This window comes from Chenopodium quinoa, unplaced genomic scaffold (assembly GCF_001683475.1).
Source record: "Chenopodium quinoa cultivar QQ74 unplaced genomic scaffold, ASM168347v1, whole genome shotgun sequence".
NCBI lineage: Eukaryota > Viridiplantae > Streptophyta > Magnoliopsida > Caryophyllales > Amaranthaceae > Chenopodium > Chenopodium quinoa.
This window is the reverse complement of record NW_018743327.1, coordinates 2772707-2798314: the sequence shown is the minus strand read 5'-3', so window position 1 is coordinate 2798314 and position 25608 is coordinate 2772707. Positions and strand designations below refer to the sequence as shown.

The following is a 25608-nucleotide window of genomic DNA, read 5'->3' as shown; positions in this document are numbered from 1 at the left end:
GAAACACGACACACTACACTTTAATAGTAAGAGATAAAAACCGCCAAATCGCACAACTCAGTCTCACAAAAAACACTCCACTAGGGAATAACATAGAAACATAAGCAAACAACAACTCAACCACTGCAATACCATTATACCAAGATAACTAAAAACATGAAAAACAAACAATGTATAATTAAGAAACTAACCCTTCCGCACTAAAGAAGTTCTCACAAATAACCGTGTAGAACTAGAAAATCTCTTGTAATTCTCTTTCAAGAGAGTGAGGCCCTATTCATTCTATATCTCGTGTTTTAGCGTGGGTACATTCTAGTTAATTAAAATGAAGTGAAATATAACAAAAGCTGAAATTGGCGAGAAACATCAGACTTGAGGTCGCCGGCGATCAGGCCGTCTCCTCTGAATCCACCTTCTGTGATCTCTTCTTCCTGAAATATCACAAATTCTAACTTGACCTCCAAAATGGCGGTAATTCTCTCAGATCTCTCTCCTCTTCAACAACTTCAATTGCATCACTTTCTCACTTTCTCTCTCTCTCTTCTTCCAGGATTCGTCCGGCATGACGCTGATGGATCTCATGACGTCGGACCCTAAGGCGGCGGCACCTCCACCTTCTTCGACTTCGTCGGCTACAACTGCGCCAATGCAAATGGCTCCATCTACGACGATGCCGCCGCCTTCGTCGCTCGGAAAACCGGTTACTGATCGCAAATCAAAGAAGAATACGTTTACATCTATACAGCACGATACACTTTCTGCTGCTAGAGCTGTTCGTGCTAATATCTTGCCCCAAAAGCAGAAGAAAAGGGTATTTTTTATTTTTCTGAATTTTGCTTTAACTAGGATTGTAATTTGATTTGTTGATAAATTTACGAAATTAGATGATTAATGAAGAAAAGTCACATTTGCTCCACTTTGATTTTTCTGAATTTTGCTTTAATTAGAATTAGAATTAGAATTGTAATTTGATTTGTTGATATAAATACGAATATAGATGATTAATTTGGGTGTAATGAGTAGTATTGATGGATTTGATTGTTGAGAAATTTTATTGTAGTGTAAGATTGTTGAGGTGAAATGGAAAGTTTGTGCCATTTTTCCGATTCTGAGGTGAAATTCAACAAGTTTCATTTTTCGCGATATTTTAGGCTATAAGGGAATGTCTAACTTGTCTTGCAATATGTTGATAGTGTTTGTTCTTGGATATTCATCACAATTATTATTGTTAAATAATAGTGACTTGTTGTTGTCTTTGTTGATTGCATTTTGCAGCCAGTTTCATATGCCCAACTTGCAAGGAGTATACATGAACTAGCAGCTACATCTGATCAAGTATGTACTTTGTTTTAGTGCATTACTTTGTACCCATATGTTTGGTGCTTGTGTTTCCCTTCCTATTCGCCTTTCTTAAGTATGTTCTATTCTGTTGTTTTGTTTGTGTTTTCTCTTGTAGAAAAATTCCCAGAAGCAGTTGGTGAATCATGTATTTCCAAAGCTTGCTGTGTATAACTCTGTTGATCCTTCATTGGCTCCGTCCCTTCTTATGGTAAGTTCTTTTTCCGATTTCGATATTTTGCACGAAACAAAAATTGCCACAAATTTTTTTTCGTTAAAGAGTTCTGTTGTATGTCTACAGGTGAATTTAGCTGCATCGTTATGTATGGCAACCTAGTTTTACTTTTCCTATTGAATGAGATTTGTTTTACTCTTAAAAAAATGAAATTTTGGGGAAATACGTAGGCATGGCTCTCTGAACAAAACTGTTTTTCAGGATATGATCCTTCATGCCCCTTCTGTTTCTTTTCAAGTGCCCAATTTGACTTGTGCACTATTCACATACACCACTTTCAGCAATGTTGGTACTTTATACATAAGATTGAACAGTCATTTGAGTATTTGTTGGAATCGTCTCAATGTATTTTATTATATATATTTATTTATAATAAAAGATGTTATTGCTCAAACTTCCACATTGGCATATGTGACGATCAAATTGAGGCACTTATTTGAACCAAAGGTAGTATGACTTTGTGCTTAGAATCTAGCTTCTCTTTGTAGTATCTATATCTTTTTTTTGGTGTCCTTGGCACCAAGTCCTCTATTGTGTCCATTGTTGCTTTGCATGTGTGTTTGTCTGTGCTTGCCTGTGTGTTTCCCATATCATTTGGTTGACATTATTTGCACTACTTTAATTTAAGAGCGAGTAATAATGGATAATTTCCTATGCTTGGTGGTATATGTTTGCTTTTGTGATTGGTGAGTGATCAAATTTAATATTTTTATTTTGATATCGTTGTGTATAATCTACTGTATTCTTTTTTCTGGTTAAAACATAACCTTTTTCAAACTCAAGAAGTATTGCTGACAACATGACTATATGATCATATCCTAAGAAATTTGACTTCTGTGATTTCTGTTAAATTCTGTATATGGGCACGTTGCTGGTTAGCTAATAGTTACTGTTCTCTTTGCTATAAATTTGGCAGCTTCTTCAGCAGTGTGAAGATAGAAATGTTCTACGATACGTCTATTATTACTTGGCAAGAATATTATCAGATACTGGTTCACAAGGTCTAGGTACAGGTGGTGGCATACCAACTCCTAATTGGGATGCTTTAGCTGATATTGATGCTGTTGGTGGGGTTACTAGAGCAGATGTTGTTCCGAGAATAAGCCAGCAACTTACTACGGAGTCATTAAATGAAGATGTTGAGTGTGAGTGATCTTTTCTCCATTTGTCCTAAATAATCTTGTATTTGATAAGCTGTTTGGTTTCCAATTATTGGAGTAGTTGCAAGAATTTCTTTGTAGATTTTATATTTACTAAGCGCACGCGGTATACTAGTCTTTTGGAGAAGAATTGTTATCGATGTTCTTTATGCCCTATGCCCATTTGTGAAATATTTTATTAAAACTATTTGCATATAAACGATAAATGTGTTGGATGTTGTGTATTTGTGTACCGTTTTAAACTTTAGCTTAGCTACTTTGATTTAGTGATTAAACGGTAAAAAGATATTGAGTTCAGTGTAGAAATATAAATGTCTAAAAAATTCTAAATAGGTAAATTAAAATAATAAGAAATAGAGAGAGTAAAAGATGGATTTAAATATTGAAAAAACATAACTTTTTAAATCAATAGGGAATTCGAGAGACAATTATAAGACTTTTGAAATCAAATGGGGACAAATATGTACAAGAGCATTTTTAGGGATATAAATATCCATGCAGTATTCATAAGAGTTTTCTTAAACTTTTTATAAGGTAGAGATACTAAAATTACTTATATTCTTAGGCTACTTGGTTAGTCAAAAAACAGGTAAAAAGTTTGTTCCTTGCCCTTTTATAAATTTTATAAGGACACGATATGACTATTGTAGAAAACTACTAACTGTAAATTTGTAATGCTACTCTGATGGCCTTATATCATATGAATGGAGGGTGTCTTTTGTAGAATAATATAACAGTGTTATATGTTTGAACAATGATTTGTATAATTTCTATGTTTGCCATTGCTTTTGGAAGTTTTTGATTTTGATATGGTTGATTCCTTGAGTTGATTTACATATAATATAGTTGCAGACATGATGTCCCTAATATTTATTCTTTTCCTCTAATTGATTAGTAGTGCCTTTGTGAACAAACTAATATGCCAACTAGTAGACAAGCATCATTTATTGGGTTTTCATTTTAAAATTCTTTTTGATCCATCAAGCTTTTGAATTATGGCATTAAAACTTGGGTTGCAAGTCTACAACTTAAATTGGATGTTGATTGAAAGTTGCAGCAACTTGCTAAGAGGGTGTTTATTTCACAGAGTTCATGTATTAGGTATGGGTTTAAAATGATTGAAGCTCAAACCTTGTGTAACTGTGTTTGTTTGAGAAAAATTCCAAATTTTAAACCCATACCTCAAATCCCCAAAGTGACGGGGTCTGAAACTCAGGGGGAGATGATGCCAAACATTCAGGCATAAACCAAAATAGAAAAATGTTCAATTCCGAATGGAACCAAACACATCGTACCAAGAATCAAGTTTTAAACCTTATATATGATTCCAAATCCACACCATACGCCCTTAAGCTAGACAGGATTGTTGAACTTATGTGTTAATTTAGAAAAACATACTTCCTCCGTTTCTTTATACTTGCAACAGTTTGACTTTTATACTATTCATGTACTCCACTTTGTCTAGCTTCGATGATTTATAGGTAAGAAAAAATATAGTCTTGTGGGATCTTGTTAGATTCGTCTCGGTTTACACACTATTTTAATATCGTACATTTATAATTTTTACATATTGCTAATTAAAGATATAAACAAATGAAATAATGCATCGGGAAGCTTGAAAAGAAAAGTGTTGCAAGTATACAGAAATGGAGGTTTTTTTTTTTTTTTTTTTTTTTTTTTTGGGGGGGGGGGGGGGAGGGGGGACTGAGAAGGGGTTGATGTAAAATTGTAGGGTCTATATTGTTGTCTTGTCCATATTCAAAATTTGGACACTTCTTGAACTTGCCCCAGTTTTCTTGCTATTAACATTTTCCAAGTCTGACTTTCTTATCTATGCTTTAGTTGTATCTGACTAAGAGCATCATAGTATATAATTAGTGGTCTCCAAACCAAATTTTGTTCCACTAAAGCAAGATTGTAATCTTGTTTTGTGATGAATTAACATTGGAAATTGATGTACTAAATTATATCCTCACTCGATTGATTTGTCTTGCCATCTGACCTTTGTATTTGTTGTTTGTTAAAGTTCATGCACGAAGACTACAAGCATTGAAGGCTCTTACATATGCTCCATCGAGCAACTCTGAAATTCTTATGAAAGTGTATGAAATTGTCTTTGGAATTCTTGACAAGGTTTGTCTCTGCTCTACTGCAGTCTTTAAAAAGTAGATCCAAGTGTAGCTTCCTTTCACGTGTGACTAGATAAGCTATAGTCTGGAGTGAATTTGCAGATTTAAGTTTTGATATATCCATGGTTTTGATCCTTTTAAAAAGTGATGAACTGGCTGCTCAAAGTCTCGAGTTTAAAAAAATTATGATATGGGTATTGTTAATGAAAGCCAAATTGTGTGCAATAGAGTTTTACTAACCTATTTTATATCCCTTTAACTTTCCATTTATTAGGCGGTAGTAAGTGGTAGGTAGCTTTATATGTAATTTTATGAGGGAAGTCCCATGCCAATGTCCATGGTAACAAAACTTCCCTCCAAGCATGTGTTTTCTTCATAAACATCCATTATCTTTTAGGGAATCCCTAGATTCCTTGACTAATTAAAGGAGTAAAAGTTAACGGGGAAAGTTTAACCGAAGGAACTAATGAACTATTAAGAAGCTAATCTTCTTGTCCTTCAAGTTTGACAATATTTCTCAGGTAAGATATTTCTCCCTTCGATTTTACACAGCTACACCACTAGTAACAAAACCCAACACCTCACAAACCCCATCCTTGCAAACCAACCCCATCCTTGCAAACCAACCCACATACCATCGTAAATCTTGCCCCAACCTCGCAAAATATTACTCCATGGCAGTTGAATTTATTTTCCTACCATCAAAGACTTGAAGTTTGTCAACATTATTCATGTTGGCAACGAGCTCATTGGAAATTGAGATGAAGTGGTGGTGGAGGTAGGTTGGGAGGGAAGGAGGAAGTGAGGGATGGGAAGAGAGAAATAGAGTTGGTATGGGAGGAATGATTACCCTAGGGGCCTTGGTAACTCTTACCCTCATTTTCAGGGAACAGCATTTAATCCTGCTCTAGGGTTCTAAAAACTTCTAGTTTATTACTCTTGATTTTTCCACCCCATTAACAAGTAATCCAGGTATGCCCTAAAAAAGATGATACGGGGAGGGTGGTTGGTTGGGGGGTTGGGGGGGGGGGGAGGACAGCCATAACTATGGACTCTTGCACAAGTCTAACCTAACAACATTACAAAATAAATCTATTACCATCATAGACTACCGAATGGGGTGACAAGTTGGGGTAAGGCAGCCCAATTTCATACTCGTATTAGTCATTACATGCAAACACACAAAGTCTATTAAAGAGTGCCCTTAATGATTTTGCCTCTTTCTTTTTTGCATCTCTGATTTGGAGTATCCTGAAATTCAATCTTTTCCTAGAATTTTATTGAGTTTGTTTCATCACCATGCAAACACAATTTTTTATGGTTTTTTTTAATGTTTATTTATGTATTAATTTTTAAAAAAATTTCCTGCATTTTTTTCTAATTGTCAGGTTGCAGATGGACCCAACAAACCAAAAAAGGGAATATTTGGGACAAAAGGTGGTGATAAGGAGGTACTGCTTATGAACTTATGTAGGCCCCTCTTCAAGTTTTTTATGTAGTGATTTGCATAGTGGTCTTTTCATGCATATTAAAAATTGTAATTTTGAGTGAGTTGGAAAATTTTGTGACTGATGCATTGGAGTGGTGATGCAGTTGCAGTTATCTTAGCGGGATTAATAGGTTGTAGGATAGAGCAAGTCTTCCTTGTTTCATTTAGGTGCTATTTTGTGGGGGATATTTCCTGGTTTTTTTTTATGATATGAAGAGTAAATGGCATGCTGGTTTCTTTTACTCAAGATACTCAGAGTCGTTGCCCTCAATTCTTGTAAATCAAAGCTGTATTTTGTTATTCGATGAAATTTTCTGGATCGAGAAAGTATTTTGCTATGTTAAACGAAGGTTTTGCTTTGAATTTGAATTGTAGTTCATTGTCCGGAGTAATTTGCAATATGCTGCCCTGAGCGCATTGAGAAGACTTCCTTTAGACCCAGGAAATCCTGTGTTCCTGAATCGAGCTGCACAGGGGTAAGCTTTTATTTGATTATTGATTTTTACTTAACTAACTTAATTATCTAGTCTAAGTAATTCAGAATGTATCCCTGTTGTTCCATATTATCCAACTCTTATAGTGTTAAAAAAGTACTAGGAAGTAAAGCTTGACTCTTTCCCTTGAACTAAATTGAATTGAAAGTCGATTAATTAAATTTCTTTGCTGTTGATTACAAAGGACAAATGACAATTGTGTTGATTACAAAAGTACAAACATTGGCAAAACCTTGTTTTGCTTTGAAACACATTATTAATCCACTAATCAGCGTTCTTGGCATCCACCAGTGAAATTTCCCTTTTGTCGGACGACACTGTCTTTTTCAGTGATCTCTCTTCCACTGAATGATGAATTATTGCTTGATTAGGAGAAAACATTTTAACTCAAGGCCTGTCCGGTTTCATTTTTATCTCATATTTTTACAAGTGCTAGTTGAATCAACGTTAGTGGAATCTAGTAAGGTAGTGAGCAGTTCTTCAGCTTAGAAATATGAGTGGCACCCCTACGAACATTAAAACATTGTTTGTCACTACCCGAAAAGCAAACGATTGACCACCAACTTTTGATGAGAAAGCTAAATGCTTGAATAGATAAAAGTACAGGAAGTTAAGAGAAGGCTAGGTAATATGGTAACCGTCAATTTTTCCAAATCTATAGAGGAGCTTATTTTGATGATCGACAATTCGGGTTTCACTATATTTAGGTAGATAGATCTTGATTGTACTGATATTAGTGTTGGTTTCTTGGGCATTTTCTATTTCTTGTATATTAGTCTTATTTGAGTTGCTTTACCTAGACTCTTTATCTTTTGAATCCTAATTCATCGATATTTATTTTGGAAGCTACGGTTTGTTTAAGGTTGTGAATAGGGGTGAGGTGAGGGTACCCTGCTAAAATTTCTAGAATCGGAACCTGTTGCACAGGTTCCTCAAAACGAGAACCGGAACCGGAACGTGTTGAATATGTCCCTGGAAAATGGGAATCGAAACCGGAACCTGCAAGTTCTAGTTCCGATTTAGGGTCATAAATTTACTACTTTTACAACTTGCAAATACAACCAAAAATAGTTGTTTTGCAAACTTAATTATTTATAATTATTAATTGAATTTTTATTTATTAAAAATTGGGCTTGAATTGATGTATGATATGGGCTTAAGTGTTACTTTTATTAGGTTACAAGGTACCCTAAAGGTTCCAGTTCCAAAAATTTGAGAACCTAAAGCGGAACCTGTTACAGGTTCTCCATTTGGTTCTCCATTTTACTACCCGGAATCAGAACCTATTGCATTCCTAACAGATTCCGGTTTTGATAAAGGGTACCCTGATTTTTTGCTCACCCCTAGTTGTGAATAGTGTGGACTATTGGTTTGGGTAGGAGCAATGCTAATTGGTATGCTTTTAAAACTGAGGGTGTAGTTTGCTAATCGCTATCATGTCAGATATTTATCTGCTTTGCTGGTCAGTGTGAAGTTTGCTACCACCAGGTGGCAAATATCTTTGAAGGAAGTTGTTTGCATTGCATGAGCCATGTGGACTAGGGAGTCCTACTTTGATTTGTTAAGAAGAAGTTACCGTGGGCTACTGTATTTATGGTTGTTCTGTGATGTAGTAGAATTGGAATCAAGTAATCAACAAATATATTTGTAGTGATTTGCTCTAATTTGGAGATTTAAGTTACTTAGGTTACTTTGTAAATTATGTTGGATAGTTATTCTCTTTTTCATGTGAAAGAGTAAAAAGTTTTGAATCTTGCAGGATTTCATTTGCTGATCCTGTTGCTGTGAGACACTCTTTGGGAATACTATCTGACCTAGCAGCTAAAGACCCTTATGCTGTTGCAATGACATTAGGTAAAGCATGCAGTTCTGTGACATATTCTGGTAAACTTGAATAAATGTGACCTTTAGATTACTATGTGCCTGTTTATTTTTAGGATTTGTGTTCTTTCTTGTCAATTGTAGATACTGTTCTCACATTCATATTTAATATTCTTGCTTTAATTCAGAGTACACTGCCTACTGAGTATTTGTAATTTGTACGTGTGATCCTGATTCCTTTACTCATGAGTGTAACTGTGTAAGCCAGGTGTCATGTTGTTTTAGATTGACGGACTCTAGCTGTTTTATGATCTCTGTCAAAGAAGATTGTGTTTAGGGGAAGGGAAGAAGATAGGATTTGTGTTCATGCTAATTGTGAGATTATATTAGTATGATTCTTTGAATATAGTTGCTTAATATGCTTTAGATTGTGTGGAAAATGTGGCCGCGATTTAAGTTTTTGTTAAGTCATTCTTTAAATGATTTGCTGCCTTGTGTCTGTTGCTGATGTGCACAATCAATGTCCTTGTACTTCAATTTCTTACTACAAACATCCACATTAGCACTCTGGCTGACTGGCAGCTGCAATCTGCAGCCACTTGTATATATGATGAAGAAATATCCTTTGGACATGATCAACTTAAGTTTATATAATCTTAAGGTTGTAATATTTTTCTGGCATCTATCTTTAGTTCTTGCAATTAAGGGATTTGTTGGTTACAATGATCTTGCAAGTAAGTGCTGTCACCTTTTGTGGGCCTGGGCTATCTGAGTATCTGACACTTGAGATTTTTTTTTTTTTTTTTTTTTTTTTTTTTTTTTTTTTTTTTTTTTTTTTTTATGCAGGAAAGCAAATTGCATCTGGAGGTATGTTGGTAGTTTGTAAACATGGACTGCTTCGCAGCGTTATTAGTATTTACTTAGTTTTTATTATTTTTTTTATATTTTCTACAAGTATTTCCTTTTTTGGCTAGTTTACTTAGTAGTTTATTTATTTATGGATTTTTTGTTTTTGTCAAAAACTACCTGATAAAAGGTAGAATGTTGTAAAATACTACCTTCAACCGGATTTCCACCGTTTACGCACCTCAAAACACCCCTGAAACCACTACTTTCATCCCAAAACCAACATAACCAACTAGAAACTACCTCCGCCGCATTGAAACCACCCTTCAATCCCAAAACCACCAACTCTTACCCCAAAAACCACCACCCGTAGCCTGAAATTACCCCCACCAACTCGGAATTTCCCCCAACCACCCCAAAAATAACATTATCACCTTGAATACCAATCCTCATGGTGGTATCAGGGGTGTTTTGAGGTGGCTCAACGCTGGAAAATTAGGTCAATGGTGAAAATCTGGCTAGAGGTAGTATTTTACAACGTTTTACCTTTTATTAGGTAGTTTCTTACAACAATTTAGTTTCTCATAAAATCTTGGTTTAATTAGGTTGTTTCTGACAAAAAATCCTTTATTTATATATGTTTGTGGTAGTAGCAATCTGGTAGCTATTGTCACTATTCTTGTTATACTTTTATGTGATCTTTACCATTAGATATCATATTTAATGTAAAGAAACTAATATTGTGTGATGTGAAGTTGGCCTTATCCGATATCAATCATCAGTTAGATGAAATTATCTTATGCCAAATTAGATTATTGTAGAAGACACAGAAGGAAACCTTCTTGGAGATTGGCATAATATTAGAGTAGGATTAAGTGGATTATGGACTTTGCAGAATGAATAGTCATTCTGGCTTTCCATTTGCTGCTACAGTATAGGGGTTTTCTATGGTTACTATTTTAATGACACAAAGCATGGTTAACATGTTCTTAAATTGATGATCTTGAGAAGACCAGTGAATCTGGTCCTCTCAAGATCATTTGAACCAGGTGTTTAAAATGTTGATGATCTTTTTCCCGTTTTAAAATGTTATTTATGTTGCAAAACTAATAATATAAATGTTTATGAACCAGGTGCACTTCATGATGTTCTCCATTTGCATGATGTGCTTGCTAGAGTTGCCCTTGCAAAATTGTGCCATACAGTTTCAAGAGCACGGGCTCTAGATGGTAAGGGATTGCATATCCTGTTGCAGTAATATTTATAGTAATATGTGACTTGATGGTTTCCATGCTAATGGTTTATATGCAGAAAGGCCTGATATTAAAACTCAGTTTAATTCACTGCTCTATCAACTTCTCCTTGATCCAAGTGAAAGAGTTTGCTTTGAGGCTATCCTGTGTGTTTTGGGAAAATATGACAACTCTGAAAGGTCTGAATCAGTAAACACTTCTTTTCTTCTGTCCTTTGTATATCTTTCATGCCATTTGAAATTGCCTCCCCTGAATACTCTAGCTGAAAAAAGATTTCCCTATTCATGTTTTGCTTTATGCTCTGTAGGACTGAAGAACGAGCTGCTGGATGGTATCGTTTGACTAGAGAGATCTTGAAGCTGCCTGATGCACCATCTGTATTGTCAAAAGAATCTAAGAAAGATTCCAAGGATGAAGCTAAAGATGTGCTCCCTCCAAAGTCAGCCAAAGACAAATCGAAGAAAACAAGGCGTCCTCAGCCCCTTATTAAACTTGTCATGAGAAGGTAGGAATTTTCCCTTCTCCCAGTAATCCTTCTAACTCCGCAAATAAGTCAACTAGTTTTGTAAGAATTTTTAGTCCAGAATCATTATATTGACTGTCTTTTAAATATACTTGCTGATAAATTTTGCCTGTGGTCTGCCCATCTATTTGGATCATGTTTTCGTATTTTGCTTCAGGCTGGAGAGTGCTTTCCGTAGTTTCTCAAGGCCTGTATTGCATGCTGCTGCAAGGGTTGTACAGGAAATGGGAAAAAGCCGAGCTGCAGCTATCTCTGTTGGTTTACAGGATATTGATGAACGTGACTACGTTAATACATTTTCTGATACACAAGATGATCCTGATGTTAGTGACAGCTCCCATCCTGAAGGTAGATCTGTATTGCATTTTTTAATTCTGGACATCTTGTGGAGGTCATGTTTGCACATGCCTCGTGATTCCCTCATGCGTCTTCATTGAATTGCACTTTCAAGCCATCAAAGTTGACACTCTTTATCAAAATTTCTTTTTTTTTTTTATGTTGTCCTTAATATGTCGCTTATGCTGATGGGCAAAAGTCTTTTCATATCCCAATAAATAACCAGGTATTAGAAGAACAACTTCTGGTTCAAATGGAACTGGTGCAAGGGATACAATAGCAAGCTTATTAGCTTCATTAATGGAAATAGTGCGGACAACAGTAGCCTGTGAATGTGTTTATGTCCGTGCTATGGTAATCAAAGCATTGATCTGGATGCAAAGTCCTCATGAATCATTTGATGAATTAAAATCCATCATTGCATCAGAGTTGTCAGATCCTGCATGGCCAGCAGCACTGTTGAATGATGTTTTGCTGACTCTCCATGCTCGGTTCAAGGTTAGAAATCTTATGCTATACCGCCTTCAAGGAAATTTTACCATGTTAATACCGATTAGTATCACGTATGTTTGAGGTCTATTTCTTGTATTTTGCGACTTATATGTTTCTGGCGGTTCAAACTATTTGTTTTGTTCATTTAGATGCAATAATGGACCTTAGTCACAGTTTAGTTATCTTATAACTTCAGTTATTGCAAGTGATTGTTCCATATTATCTGCTTCATGAAATGATATCTATTTGGTGGCGTTGGCCACGTGGTAATTCTGATGAACGAACTTATATGATATATTTCCAATATTATTTTGAGTAGATCGTGAAACATAAATAACCCTTTTTTTTTTTAATAATACGCTTTGCTCTGAAAATGAAACAAATTTAAAGACAGGATGTGAACATGGTTTCTCCCAATGTGCCACATGGCTAAGGAGCATGGTAAAAGGTCAAAAGTATAGTCAGCTTGCCAATAGTGGGTTGGAGAACCTTTTTTATTTTTTATATTTTTATAAACGTATTTATATTTAATGAAATGGACATGCAAGTATAGTGGAAAGAATCTTTAGTTTGGAGCATGATTTTTATTGTGCTACCAGGAGCAAAAATTCAAGCGTTGGGGTTGGTGGTTGTCATGTAAATTGTTTGTGAAAGGTTTGGTGCCAACATCTCTAGGCTGCCTTGGTTTTGGATGCAGATTTGAAATAATGTGATTAGTGCATAGTAGGATGCAGATAATAGAAGATACATTCTTTTTATATTCGCCAGTGCCCTATTATTGTAATAAATTTTGGTATTGAAGTGGACTGTACTTTGCTTCTGTAAAACAATAATTATGGTCATGATTCATAATACTGGTCGGAAGAAAACATTAAGGTTCAATTTTTAGCTATTTGTGCTTCTGTATTCTGTCACACATGATCACGATTTTAATTTACTGCCCTGTAGTTGTAGCTGACATTATTAAACATTTTGCTTATTCTGGTACTTTTAATTCTCATGACTACAGGCAACTCCAGATATGGCTGTAACTCTACTAGAAATTGCTAGGATTTTCGCCACAAAGGTTCCTGGAAAGATTGATGCAGACGTGCTACAACTTTTATGGAAAGTAAGTTCAAGCATTCTTCCCAGCAATCAAGTTGCTTAATTAAAATACTGCACTTATTTGTTTTGACTCTTGAGTAATTCCCATGCAGTCATACAATCTCTTTCTAATTGATCTGCTATTGTATAGCTGAAAGAAATGCCATATTCTTATGCTTCTAGAGCCACCCCTAATTGGTAGCAATGGTTGAATCTAAGAGGTTGAGATTTTTTCTTAAATTTCTCCTATTTGAACTTATTAGCCCTGAAGTTTTATCAACAATGTTCAAACTTATTTTAACATATTAGCCTAATCCTAAATTTAAAATATGAACTTATTAGTCCTAAAACTTAATTTTGACAAAGGTAGCAATTATTTGCCTATAACCAGACCTACTGCCTTTTAATTAATTCATATGCATTTATGTCTTTAAATAAGTGAAATAAGATGATAACACAACACATGAAGTGGATTCTCTCAATTGCTAATTCATTCTTTTATTCAATATAGAGAACTGTACTAAGACTTCTAATGTCAACAATTCCACATATACCAGGGCTTCAATACAAGTTTCCTGGAAGCTTGCACCTTAATTATGACTCGCCAAATTCGGACCCCTACAAGGGAATAGTGTCATTTTATTTTGGTCTGAGTGAGATCCACTTGGTTTCTCTAGATATTATGTGATTTATTTTGTCTTTGATGTTCGATGTTTAAAATTTAAGTAGCTGAAATGGAAAAATAGTGGAGCTAATATTCCTATATATTTGCAGACTTGCCTTGTGGGGGCTGGTCCAGATGGCAAACACACTGCTTTAGAAGCAGTGACCATCGTCCTCGATTTACCTCCTCCACAGCCAGGTTCAATGGCTGGCATCACTTCTGTGGACAGAGTATCAGCTTCTGATCCAAAGTCAGCTTTGGCTTTACAAAGATTAGTCCAAGCAGCGGTGAATATTACATTTTTAAGTTTCTAGTGAATTTTCTTTCCTTAATTTTGAAAATTCATGAATTATAATTCCATTTTTTTCCCTAAGGGCATCATCACTCTCCTTAATCGGCCATTTTTTAAATGCATTACTTCCTTTTTATGACATCTTCTCTTATATATTATTGTACCTCTCTCCGCACATGGTTCCCACCTCTACTGTTTTTTATTATTTCTCTTCTATCACATCCTTTAATCAACTATTACCCTACTCTCTTTTCTATAATTATTATTTTTGATTCCCAACAATACCTACATACGTAATATTTTACTCCATTCAACTCACTTCCCTAAAACTACGTGTCGGTCAAACCGAAGCACTTGAAAAAAATGGAGGAAGTATTTTATTAGATTGTTGTATGTTTTCTGAACTTTAGCTGCACAGGTATGGTTTCTTGGCGAAAATGCAAACTATGCCGCATCTGAATATGCTTGGGAATCAGCAACACCCCCAGGTACTGCATTAATGATGTTGGATGCTGATAAAATGGTTGCAGCAGCAAGTTCTCGTAACCCCACACTCGCTACTGCTTTGACTCGACTTCAAAGGTGTGCCTTTAATGGCAGTTGGGAGGTACTACCTTTGTTCCTTAATGTTCTTTAAGCTTTCCACACATGCTTGTTTCTTTTAGTCTTAACACTTTTGTTTTATTCCATTTTTGGTTATGAATTATTTTACACACTTGTTCTGTTACCCTACACTAAAACCTACTTTTGTCCGCGTGTTAGCCTACTTAAACACTCTCTCTCTTCTTTTCTTAATCTGTGTGCAAATAGTGTCCTTAATTATATATTGCAATGAGGTGATATTTTCAACTTTAAATCTCTTTATAGTTTATGATAGAATAAGTTCTTGAATATAAAATATTGTGTGCAAGATGGTTCTTTTTCATATCAGTTGTCTTAAGAACTAGTTTTCATACTTTGCGCAGCTGTGCTTTTAGATCATATAAAATTTTCCACATAGGATCCCTAGTTAACATGATAATGAATTATAAAAAATTTATTTTATAAACTTTTTTCATTTTATTTTTTCTTGTTGGAAAATTTGTTACAAAGGGCCTTTTATATCAGTCATTTTGTGACAAGTGACCTATATATATATATATATATATATATATATATATATATATATATATATATATATATATATATATAATGGCATTCTGGACCTTAAAACAATTTTTTTTTTTGTTGATTGGGACCTTAGACCGGATTCAGGCCATTGACTACTACATTCCAGCATTGACTGTTACGTGCAATGCATGTGCCTTCTTCAAAAGCCTTGGTTTTATTTTTATTTTTTTAATTTTTTTTTCCCTAACCTCCATTTCCACCATCCCACCATTATTCAACCACCTTCCCATACCATTTTACTTAACATCATACATAAAATCAATTTTGGGTTTGCAAACTAAATATAATTCGAACTACTAGTATAGAGAAATTAGAAGGGGGAAGCAGGGGTGAAATTTGCCCCTAAGTAACAGTTCTAGGGTTTATAAATTAGATTGAACAAATTCATAATTGCTTTTCCCTCCTCGCAATCTCTCTTCCTTTTGGTCTGTTGTGTCCTACTAGGGCTAGGGGTGTTAATGAGCCAAACTGAGAGCTTAAAACCCCTAGATGTGGGCTCAGCTTGTGCACTAAGTGCTTTAACTTGTCTCAAATTTACCTGTTGTCACCAAATTTTCCCTATTTCAGTTTCCTAAACTAATACTTAACTTTATAATACTCCCTGGAGAAAATCTACCATGGAGTCAGTGTTTTGATAATTTATGTCCACCAATGATGGCTGCCTTCATAACAGACACCGTATCTTCTTTCTCGTTAAATCTCCTTCAACAATCAATCATTTATCTTTCTCACTCACATAAATCTCTTCCTCTATTTCTGTCTTTTCCATAACTGAACGTCTTTCCAAAATAACTTAAATTAAATCAAGCATGTGTTAACTATCCAAGTAACAATCTGAGGTAATTCAAGAGCTAAAAATTCAGAAAAATGGACCGCATCATGAAATTAATATGATAATCAAGACCAGAATTTTTTTGAAGTTTATTCCCAATTCACCCTGAGTCCCTAACTGCAAATTGCAAATTCAAAATTGTGCTAAAGTGGTGTTGGTTCTGGTGGAAGGGTTATTTGGACACAACTGAGCACTGGAGCCAGCTGGAGGTGTACTCAACCAGAAATAATTGTGGGGTGGGAAGACTGGGAACTAATTGTTATGTGATCAATGAGGATGTTGTTAGTGTGAGGGTGGTAGGCTGGATTGGTGGGGTGATGCTTGAAAGTAGGATGATTGTATGTAGGAACATGTTCTGAAAATGAAGTAAAGCTTGATCCATCCAACTGTTTGGCATGGGTACCTTACACCATAGATTAATCTTTCATGCTTAACTGTCCAGAACCAATTAAAAATTGTTAAGTGATGTTGCTGAAATGTTTCTTCATATGTTACACTGACCTGCATTGAAGTTATCTAGAGCCAATCGCAGCCTGAGGTAGGCCAGATTTGTTCTTCATATATTCTCAATTCACCCTTGTACCCTTTGAGGAGATTAGGCAAGAAAAGGAGTAAAACTATGAGGGAAATATTTATATAGTGTTGTGGTTAGAATCTTCTATATCTCATATGCAAATCAGGTTGATATTAACCCCTTTATCTGGAATTTTTATTAGATCCGTATAGTTGCTGTGCAAGCTTTGACGACAATGGCTATCAGATCCGGTGAGCCATACAGGATTCAGATCTATGAGTTCTTGAATGCTTTAGCTCACGGTGGAGTACAGGCGAAGTTTTCTGATCTACATGTTAGTAATGGTGAAGATCAAGGGGCAAGTGGCACGGGACTTGGATCTCTTTTGAGTCCAATGATACAAGTGCTTGATGAAATGTATAAAGCACAAGATGATCTAATCAGGTAAGAAGTCAATTCTCTTTTTTGTATGTACTTTTTGATTTTCAATTTTTTCTGTTGATCCTCAAAGAGCCTATCCTACTATTAACACAGGGACATAAGGACCCATGACAATGCAAATAAGGAATGGACTGATGAAGAACTGAAAAAATTATATGATACCCATGAGAGATTGTTGGATTTTGTTTCACTATTTTGTTATGTTCCTAGAGCAAAGTATCTCCCACTGGGACCAACAAGGTAAGTTCTTCTCTTCTTGACATAATTAGCATTTCAATCTGTCTAACTAGTAGAAGCTACTTTTTTGTGCAAGTAGAAATTTAAAAACTTTCGAGAAAGAAAGATAATTCAGCCTTTGACCATTCTCATTTCCATATTCTATTATCATTGTGATTGACTTGATCTGTGGGGTTTGTTCTTTTTATAATACCTCCATTTTACAATAGATGCACTGTTTTGACTTTTCTACTTTCCATACACTACCTTGACCATTAATTTTTGTATACATTAACTAATAAAAAATTTAAAAATTTATATTTTGAAACTATACATTGAGACCAATCCAACATTATTTTACATATAACGTTATAAATGTTTATGTTTGATATCTATGTAAAAAGTGTACTCAAATTTAGCAAATGAATAGTACAAAAAGTCAAAATTTTGCATATACATGTTTCAAAATTGCAGTTTACGCCCGGGGGGGAGGGGTGTTAGTGAAGTTGGTGGAAGACATATGAGGCAGGACTGCTACTGACTGTATTGGCTTTTTATTTTATTTATGCTGACAGTTATACATTGCTTCCTTTTGAAATTACATTGCAGTTCAAAGCTTATTGAGATCTACCGCAACAAGCATAATATTAGTGTGTCGACTGGTATAAGTGGATTCAGCAGTTTAAATGATCCTGCTGTTGCAACTGGGATTTCTGACCTTATGTATGAAACCAAAGCAACGCCTACTGAATCTGATGGGCTTGATGATGACCTTGTCAATGCATGGGCAGCAAACCTTGGTGACGATGGCTTGCTGGGAAAGAATGCGCCTGCAATGAACAGAGTAAGATAAATTATTGTATTTGTCTTTCATGCTGTATGGTCTAGATATGATGAGCTTGATGAGACAAATATGCTGCAAGCACATTAGGTAGCCATGATGTTCCACAACTAGCTTGCTTCTTATAACCACTCTATTTTTTTTACCAATTCTCTTTCGATGTGGGACTTCTTATATTATGCCAATGAGCTAGCTTGTTTCATTTATAACCTTCTCTCCTACTTACTCCCATTCTTCTTTCAATATGAGATTTTTGTTATTAAGCTTATACTCTTATAGTCCACAATAGTATATGTCATACACTAATTCAAACAGGTCAAGATACATTACTATATACAAAAACACTGCATTTTCCGATTACAAACATCATCCTGACAAAGTCACAGCCTACACATTCTGGTCAGAAATTATGTCTAGCCACTTGTTAATTTCTAGCTTTTTGGGTTAGTAAGCCCAATAAATTTCAAGACTGGGCCGTTCTACTCACTTCCTATAGCACATATATACAGCATCTACTTATATTTTTGTTTATAATATCAATTAATAATATAAAATGTTAATGTTTTATTACTTTGATAATTATTTATTTTATACCTAAAAATGCTCGAGCATAGTGAACCATAACTAGACTTATTAATGTTATAGAAAATTCCGATGACGGATTAGAAACTAAAATACAGTTTATCCATTGACCAAATCATCTGAAAAGCTAAACAATGTATCAAATGCAGTCATTTACATTCACCATAATTATATCCGACTTTCATTGCCCAAAATAGGCTAGATGTAAGTATCAGATAAACCCCAAATTATACTGATAATTATAGTAGGTCCAAGGAAAATAGACTTGAAATACTGTCCACAAAGATAATATACATTGTCCAAATAGAAGTATCACAGCCTTTGAGCTTTGAAATTTATGTTATTATTTAGCTTTATATTAATATTCAAACTTATAATAGGCAACCACTTAATTCTCTCGGATACTATCAAGTTGTCAGATCACCTCCCAGTGATATGCTATATGTTTGTTAGATTATGATATTAAGGTTTGTGGTGAGAAGTAGCCAAGTTGTTGGCATTTTCATAAATGATGAGCTGTCTCTGTATGAGTTGAAAATTTTTAGTTTCTTATTAAGTCAACTCGATATTATGCTTTGTAACACCTTATGTCCTATATTGAGAGTTGAGGGGATTAAACATAGGTAATAAATAGAATGTGTCCAGAGCTTCCCTCTGGGTCTAATGAACTTATTTTGAAATGTAAGTTTTATAGGTAATAATCCATAGTGGATGTTCGCATATGATTTAATGAAACTAGAATATAACATTTGGTGGGTTTTTAAGTCCTTGACATAGTGCCTCTTATATTAATACCATGCTACTGCAATGCTAAGCTGCCTTTGTTTTGGTTACCATTTTAAATAGTTTTTCTATTGCCAAAATCAAGTACGCTTAATTCTATGCTCTGATTTTGTCATCTGACGCCATGTCCTTAATGTTGCATGCTTTATGGTGTTAGGTTAATGAGTTTCTGGCTGGGATGGGAACCGATGCTCCAGATGTTGAGGAGGAGAACGTCATTGCTCGACCTTCTGTTGGTTATGATGACATGTGGGCAAAGACACTTCTGGAGACCACAGAACTTGAGGTATGCATCTGAGCATTCTCTAGATTCTATTGTTAGTATTATTTTCTCTTATCTAGAAAGTCCTCCAAACTTCCCTTTTCATTTCCTTTGCCACAAATTTTACATCTTGTTTGTATGTACGATTTTGCAGGAAGAAGATGCGCGGTCATATGGATCATCATCTCCAGATTCAGCAGGATCAGTTGGGACCTCCATATCATCACATTTTGGTGGAATGAATTATCCTTCACTTTTTAGTTCAAAACCATCGTATGGGGGCTCACAGTCATCGGTATGTAATTGATGTCGATACTAAATTTTGGTCTTTTCTAAATATCTTCCCTTTGTCTCTTTCTTCATGGCTATTTTTTCCTTCTCTCTTTTTTAATTGCTGAAAAAGTCTAAGTTACAATATAATACCAGCATTTCCTCCTTTGTTGACTTTTATTCCCCCTTTTTTCAACATTGAGGATTACTTAAAAGATATATTTGAGAGAGTAAGTGATTTCCACCTAGGTAATTTAGAGTACGGCTAGTCTCGTCACATCTTTGTTATGTTTCCTTCTTTACGAGGTCTTCTTCTGTGGCCTACTGTAGAAATCAAAAATTTAATGTGGCTCCTTTTTTTCTTCTGTAACTTTTCCCTTCAACCATCAAATGCATTGCAATCACCATAAAACATACCTATTTAGCCTTATCAAGCCTCTCTGAATCTGACCAAATTTATAAGGCTTGATGCTTTTGGTAGAGCTCTGTTTCCCTGATTGCACTGTGCACTCATACTTTGCAAAACATAAATGCATTTAACCAAGGGATCCTCATCGGATACTTCCTTCGACCTTTGAAAATCCATTACCTCACTGCCTCTTTGCTAGCCATAAGATTGGCTTTTACCATTTCTGTGCAGAGACTACCTTATCTAAGCACACATCTCCCACATCCTTAGAACATTTATCTTGATCCCCTTCTTAAAGAACTCTCATTGTCATTAGAGACATAGAAAATAGGTTGTTAACCTGATTTTTTTTCCCAATGAAATCACTTCTCCAAGTTCAGTGAGACATATTTTATGTTCAATGAGGTTTCCATATTAAATGTAAAACTCTTCTCCTATGCCCCCCTCCCTAGCCTCATTACGGGATATCCTTCTAATTTTAGGGATTCTGACTTGTGAGAGGGTTGCTCTAAAGCAAGTGTTTCAACCATTGTACAAAAAAAATTAACGGTAGCCGTGGAAGGATGGCAATAGACCAGAGGTTGTCTCTGTTAGGTGAGTGAAAGCTGTAATATCCTTGACTCGTCCACAAGAGCTGATGCATGATTTTCAGATCTTGGCTTTTCGAAGTTAATACTTACTCGGCATATTATGTCTTCGTTACTTGGAGATGTAACCCCTCTATCTTCACGCTAGCCTATGCAGAACTTCAGCCATCAAATTCCTTATGACCAATAAATACAAGTATAAAAAAGTTCATATTTCTAAAGCGTAATTGTGATGAAACTAGCAAGATCCCACATGACTATGTTTTCTCTAAATTGTAAATCTCCAAAAGAAGTCAAAGAATTTAAATAGTGTAATTTGCAAGACGTTGCATCTATAAATAAATGGTGGAAGTATTTAGTGTTTTTTTTTTAGATTAAATTGAATCTGATGGTATCCCATATCATCTATAAAGAGACTGAGGTAGGCTAAGTTTGTAGAGATTGAGTGGGGTTTGTTTCTTACTTTGGCCTTTAATATGTGTCTGAACTCAGGTAGTATCATCCTAACATGGGTACAGCTAGATAGGTGACGAATTTGATTATCATGGCTTCAAACCTGATATTCTAGCTATACTAAACAAACTCAACCCAACAAAATAACGTAGACGGCTCAAGGCGTACCAAGGAGATTGGGATTTCTTATTGAAGTGAAGCGCACTGAATAAAAAAAGGGGAAAAAATCTGGGGGAAAAAAAAAGTTGTGTCTCTCCGTGATTGTCTTACCTAGACCAGAAAAGGTGCATGGTCCATGTCGTCTTGCGCCTAGCACACCTTTTTATATGCTGGACCAACTGATCTGTTTTACAACTTTACTTCATACCATCTTTCCTTGTGAGCAATTATCCGGAATAACAAACTCTTTAACTTGCAGGAGAAGGCGTCTAACAAGTATCCCATGGGGGGTAGCTCATCTCTCTATGAGGGCTATGGTTCTCCGGTATGTGCTTACTAAACCTTTTTTCCCCCTTGTGTTCTCTGTTGTGTTTAATTTGCTATTAGCTATGCATTACTGATTCCTCTATCATCTTCAGATTAAAGAAGAACCACCATCATATGAATCACATGCCTTTGAGAGAGATGATGCATTTGTTAATCCATTAGCTGGCTCTGCATCTCATAGTTTTGGATCCCAGGATGAAGAACGAGTTTCTTCTGGAAATCCTCAGCCTGGAACTGCTCTGTATGACTTTACTGCTGGTGGGGATGACGAGGTAAATCCACTTGTGCAACCTGTTCAGATTTTGGATTCTTATCGTTTGGTGAATTAGAGTGATTAAGTTTTGTTTGAATTTTTTTCTTTTGTCATTTTATGCAGCCAAAGCATAAATCCTATTGTTTTTTTAACAGCTAGTTATTGATCATTCCCCAATTTCATGCAGTTAAATCTAACAGCAGGCGAAGAGGTTGAAATTGAGGATGAAGTGGATGGCTGGTTTTTTGTAAGTGTAGATGTCTTTTTTCCCTGCTTAAGAACTTTTATCATGCAAAGAAACCCTAGCTTTTGATATGCTTGTGTTGACTCTGGTTTTAGATGAAATACAGGGTGAGTATGTTTTCGATTTTGCATATGGTGCTGTTCTAATGTAGGGTTGTTATATGGGCAAACACCGCTTCAGCTTTTGGAGTTTTTGGGGTGTAGTCACTATTTACAAAATGTGTTTTTTTAGGAGTTGAGGTGTCAAAAAGCTGTTTGGTTAGGTTCTCATGATTTGAAATTGTGCATTAATAGCACTCTTCTGCTTTACCTGACTTGATGCCATTGCACACATTTCCTACTTTCTGACATACACATATTGTCCTTACTGACTATTACTTCTGAACTTGCAGGTAAGAAAGAAACGCCCTGGTAGAGATGGGAAGGTGGCTGGGCTAGTACCAGTACTTTATGTTAATCAGTCTTGATGATCTTTCCTGTATTTGTGTGGATAAATCAATTGCCATCTCATGATGTATTTCAGAAAATACATAATTATCCCCTTGTGGTATATGTAAAGAAACTAGTAACTGTATCTGCGGCTTAAAGAGAGTTCACTGGAGGAAAAGGTTTTTCTTTTATTAATAATAGTTAATGCAGATTGTTGTTGCTGACTGATGAGTCCTGCTGACTAAAATGTGTCCACCCGATACTAGATTTGTATCTACTGATCTGGTCTGCGCCGATAAGCTTAGTACATGTTATCTGTATAGCTCATTAGGTGAGCTGCATTATTTGAAGCCCTGGTGTTGTTTGTAGTCAGATTTGTCTTATGGAAACTCATGTTGTGATCGAGTTCCAAATCATATACTGAAAGACATTGTAGGTAGAACATATGTATAGTTATCTTGATTGTGTAAACTGCAGTCCTTACAGTGTGATGCAGTTTTGTAGAGTTGACATTTCAAGACCTAGGTATGTAAAACCCATTCTTTTTTGTAGCATATGATATGCAACTGACGTCAACTGACTTTATTATGATACCCATTTTTTGTAGCATGTTTCTCGTTTGGTTAGCCTGATATTTTCCTACTTCAACATGTGTCGATTCTATTTACTATACTATGTGTGTCTTCTTTTTTTTTTTTTTTTTTTTTTGTGAGAAAGAGTTCATTGATCGAAGGCAAAAATTTCAACCTATAACTAGGCCATCTTCATTATCCTTGTTGTCTAGATAATTTTCGTATATGGGATCTTCGTTAGTCCCATTATTTTGGCATTACTTCTGGACTTCCTGCTGCATAAGATATACCTTTAAAGGGATTGAAGTTACCCTAAAATAAGAGTCCCAGGTTAATAACTGTGCTAAACTTGAGCCGTTTATAACAGGGCATTTTCGTCCATTCAGCTTCAAAAGTAAGGGTTAAAATGTCCAATGCAAAATTGATACTTAACTGCTGTTATGTTTGCCGTTACCTTGCTTTGCTTAACCATGGTTACTTGCTGTCACACCTACCCAAACACATCAGACTTTAACGACACGTGTCTTCTTCTTCAACTTTCCATTGAATTTCTCTCTCCTCCCTCACAAGTACCCACCATTGCACCACGAAACACGAGCAACTTTAACAAGAAGGAGGCAAACTTTAAAGCAAGCACCACAACCAACACCTCCTTTGAAAAACGAAGGAAGGACAGAAGCAAGTAGTTCGTCATTGAAATTCCAAGCTAAAGGTCCATAACCACAACTAACATAGACCAACCTTAACCCACCTTTTCCGGCGGCCATTTCGCGGCTTCGCCGCTATATTTAACGTAAACCCTAAGAATACGGGAGAAATTAAGGGTATGGTTAACCCTAAAGGATAGGCGTTTTTTGTTTTCTTGTGCTTTCCCTCCTCCATTGAAGTTGCTAGATTGAGAAATTGAAATTCTATAATCAACGAGTAATGCTAAATTATGAAACTGAAATTCGATAATTAACTGAGTAGTTGACAAGATTCGACGGTGGAGAGGAAACTCAAAGGCCTTCAATGGGGTACTATGGCGGGGAGAGAGAAAACTCAAGGTTGCTTCAATGGAGTACTATGGCAGTTGCAAAGAGAGAGAAAAAGAGATTTCATAGGTAGTAAAAGCTTAACTCAAGTATAATTACCGTGGTTGGGAGTAAGAGTTACAGTAGTTGGGGGTGAGAGTTACCCCTTATTTGCATTAACAGACGCTGGTATGTTGCTGTTAGATGGTTTGTTTGTGCACATGGCAAATGTCAGATGCTTTAGTATTGTTTATTATTGTTTATTGGCTATGCACAGATTCCAATGTAATTTAATTACAAAAATGCCATGTGCTAAACTTGGTTAATTTAGCACAGTTATAAACTTGTATTTTCTCCTAAAATAGTTACAGTTACTCTTAAATGGGTCGATTTACAGTAAAATTAAGGAAATTATGCCAATAATTACCATTTAAATGATCACTTTGGGAACAATTATCATTTATTTTTTTAATTTTTTTTTTTAAAAAAAAAAACTACCATAAAAACACAACAAGTTTGAGTAACACTCTTACATTCATCGTTTCTAGAAGAATCTCTATTTTGAGGACATATTTTATAAAACTTCCCTCTAAAAAACTCAAATTAAATCACAATATTGCTCTACATTAACCTTAAATTGGATAATGCAGTTCAATTGCCCCATATCTCCCAATTATGTAAAGCCCTTAATTCAATTTTTTGACCATAAATACTACTTTCAAAATTTAATTGAGAAATTAAATCAACTATAATGTAAAATTAAAGATAATTGATCTTGTGTTTGATTATCGAAATATCTTGTTTTTATACCATAATTGATTGAAATTCTATAAACTAGGCTCTCTCAATCGGAAATATTTGCCGGTAAATTAAACATGGTATTAATACTCAAAGTTTTTGTGACTTTGTGGTACTTTTTTAAGAAGAAAAATTTAAATGGTAGTTGTTCTCAAAAGTAGCCATTTAAATAGTAGTTAGCAAATTTTCCTAAAATTAATGTAAACCCACCTATACAAGACTAATAACACAAAAAGGCGGACTTTCATTAAATTAAGGCAACCTCACTCCTATCCCCCAAAACCACTCGCGGCCCC

The 25608-nt window shown here is 35.3% G+C and overlaps 1 protein-coding gene across 1 annotated transcript; it reads left to right on the top strand.

Moving 5' to 3' along the window:
- The first annotated feature begins 321 nt into the window (after positions 1-321).
- On the top strand, positions 322-23538 carry LOC110737397. The gene is made up of 27 exons (XM_021917752.1): positions 322-471; positions 551-811; positions 1276-1335; positions 1457-1549; positions 2490-2718; positions 4760-4866; positions 6251-6313; positions 6727-6827; positions 8605-8699; positions 9513-9533; positions 10646-10741; positions 10824-10944; positions 11073-11270; positions 11446-11636; positions 11851-12122; positions 13126-13227; positions 13977-14153; positions 14577-14765; positions 16877-17118; positions 17209-17355; positions 17941-18175; positions 19695-19823; positions 19954-20094; positions 21937-22002; positions 22097-22276; positions 22445-22504; positions 22893-23538. Exons 1-27 carry the CDS (start codon positions 466-468, stop codon positions 22965-22967), a joined length of 3657 nt encoding a protein of 1218 aa, XP_021773444.1. The 5' UTR covers positions 322-465; the 3' UTR covers positions 22968-23538.
- The last annotated feature ends 2070 nt before the right edge of the window (positions 23539-25608 follow it).

What these genes read in the sequence shown, in the direction of transcription:
- LOC110737397 (XM_021917752.1), top strand. An exon ending in AAGAGCACGGGCTCTAGATG is followed by an intron (nt 10,742 to 10,823) that starts GTAAGGGATTGC and finishes GTTTATATGCAG; the next exon opens with AAAGGCCTGATATTAAAACT. An exon ending in ATGCGCCTGCAATGAACAGA is followed by an intron (nt 18,176 to 19,694) that starts GTAAGATAAATT and finishes TTATGGTGTTAG; the next exon opens with GTTAATGAGTTTCTGGCTGG.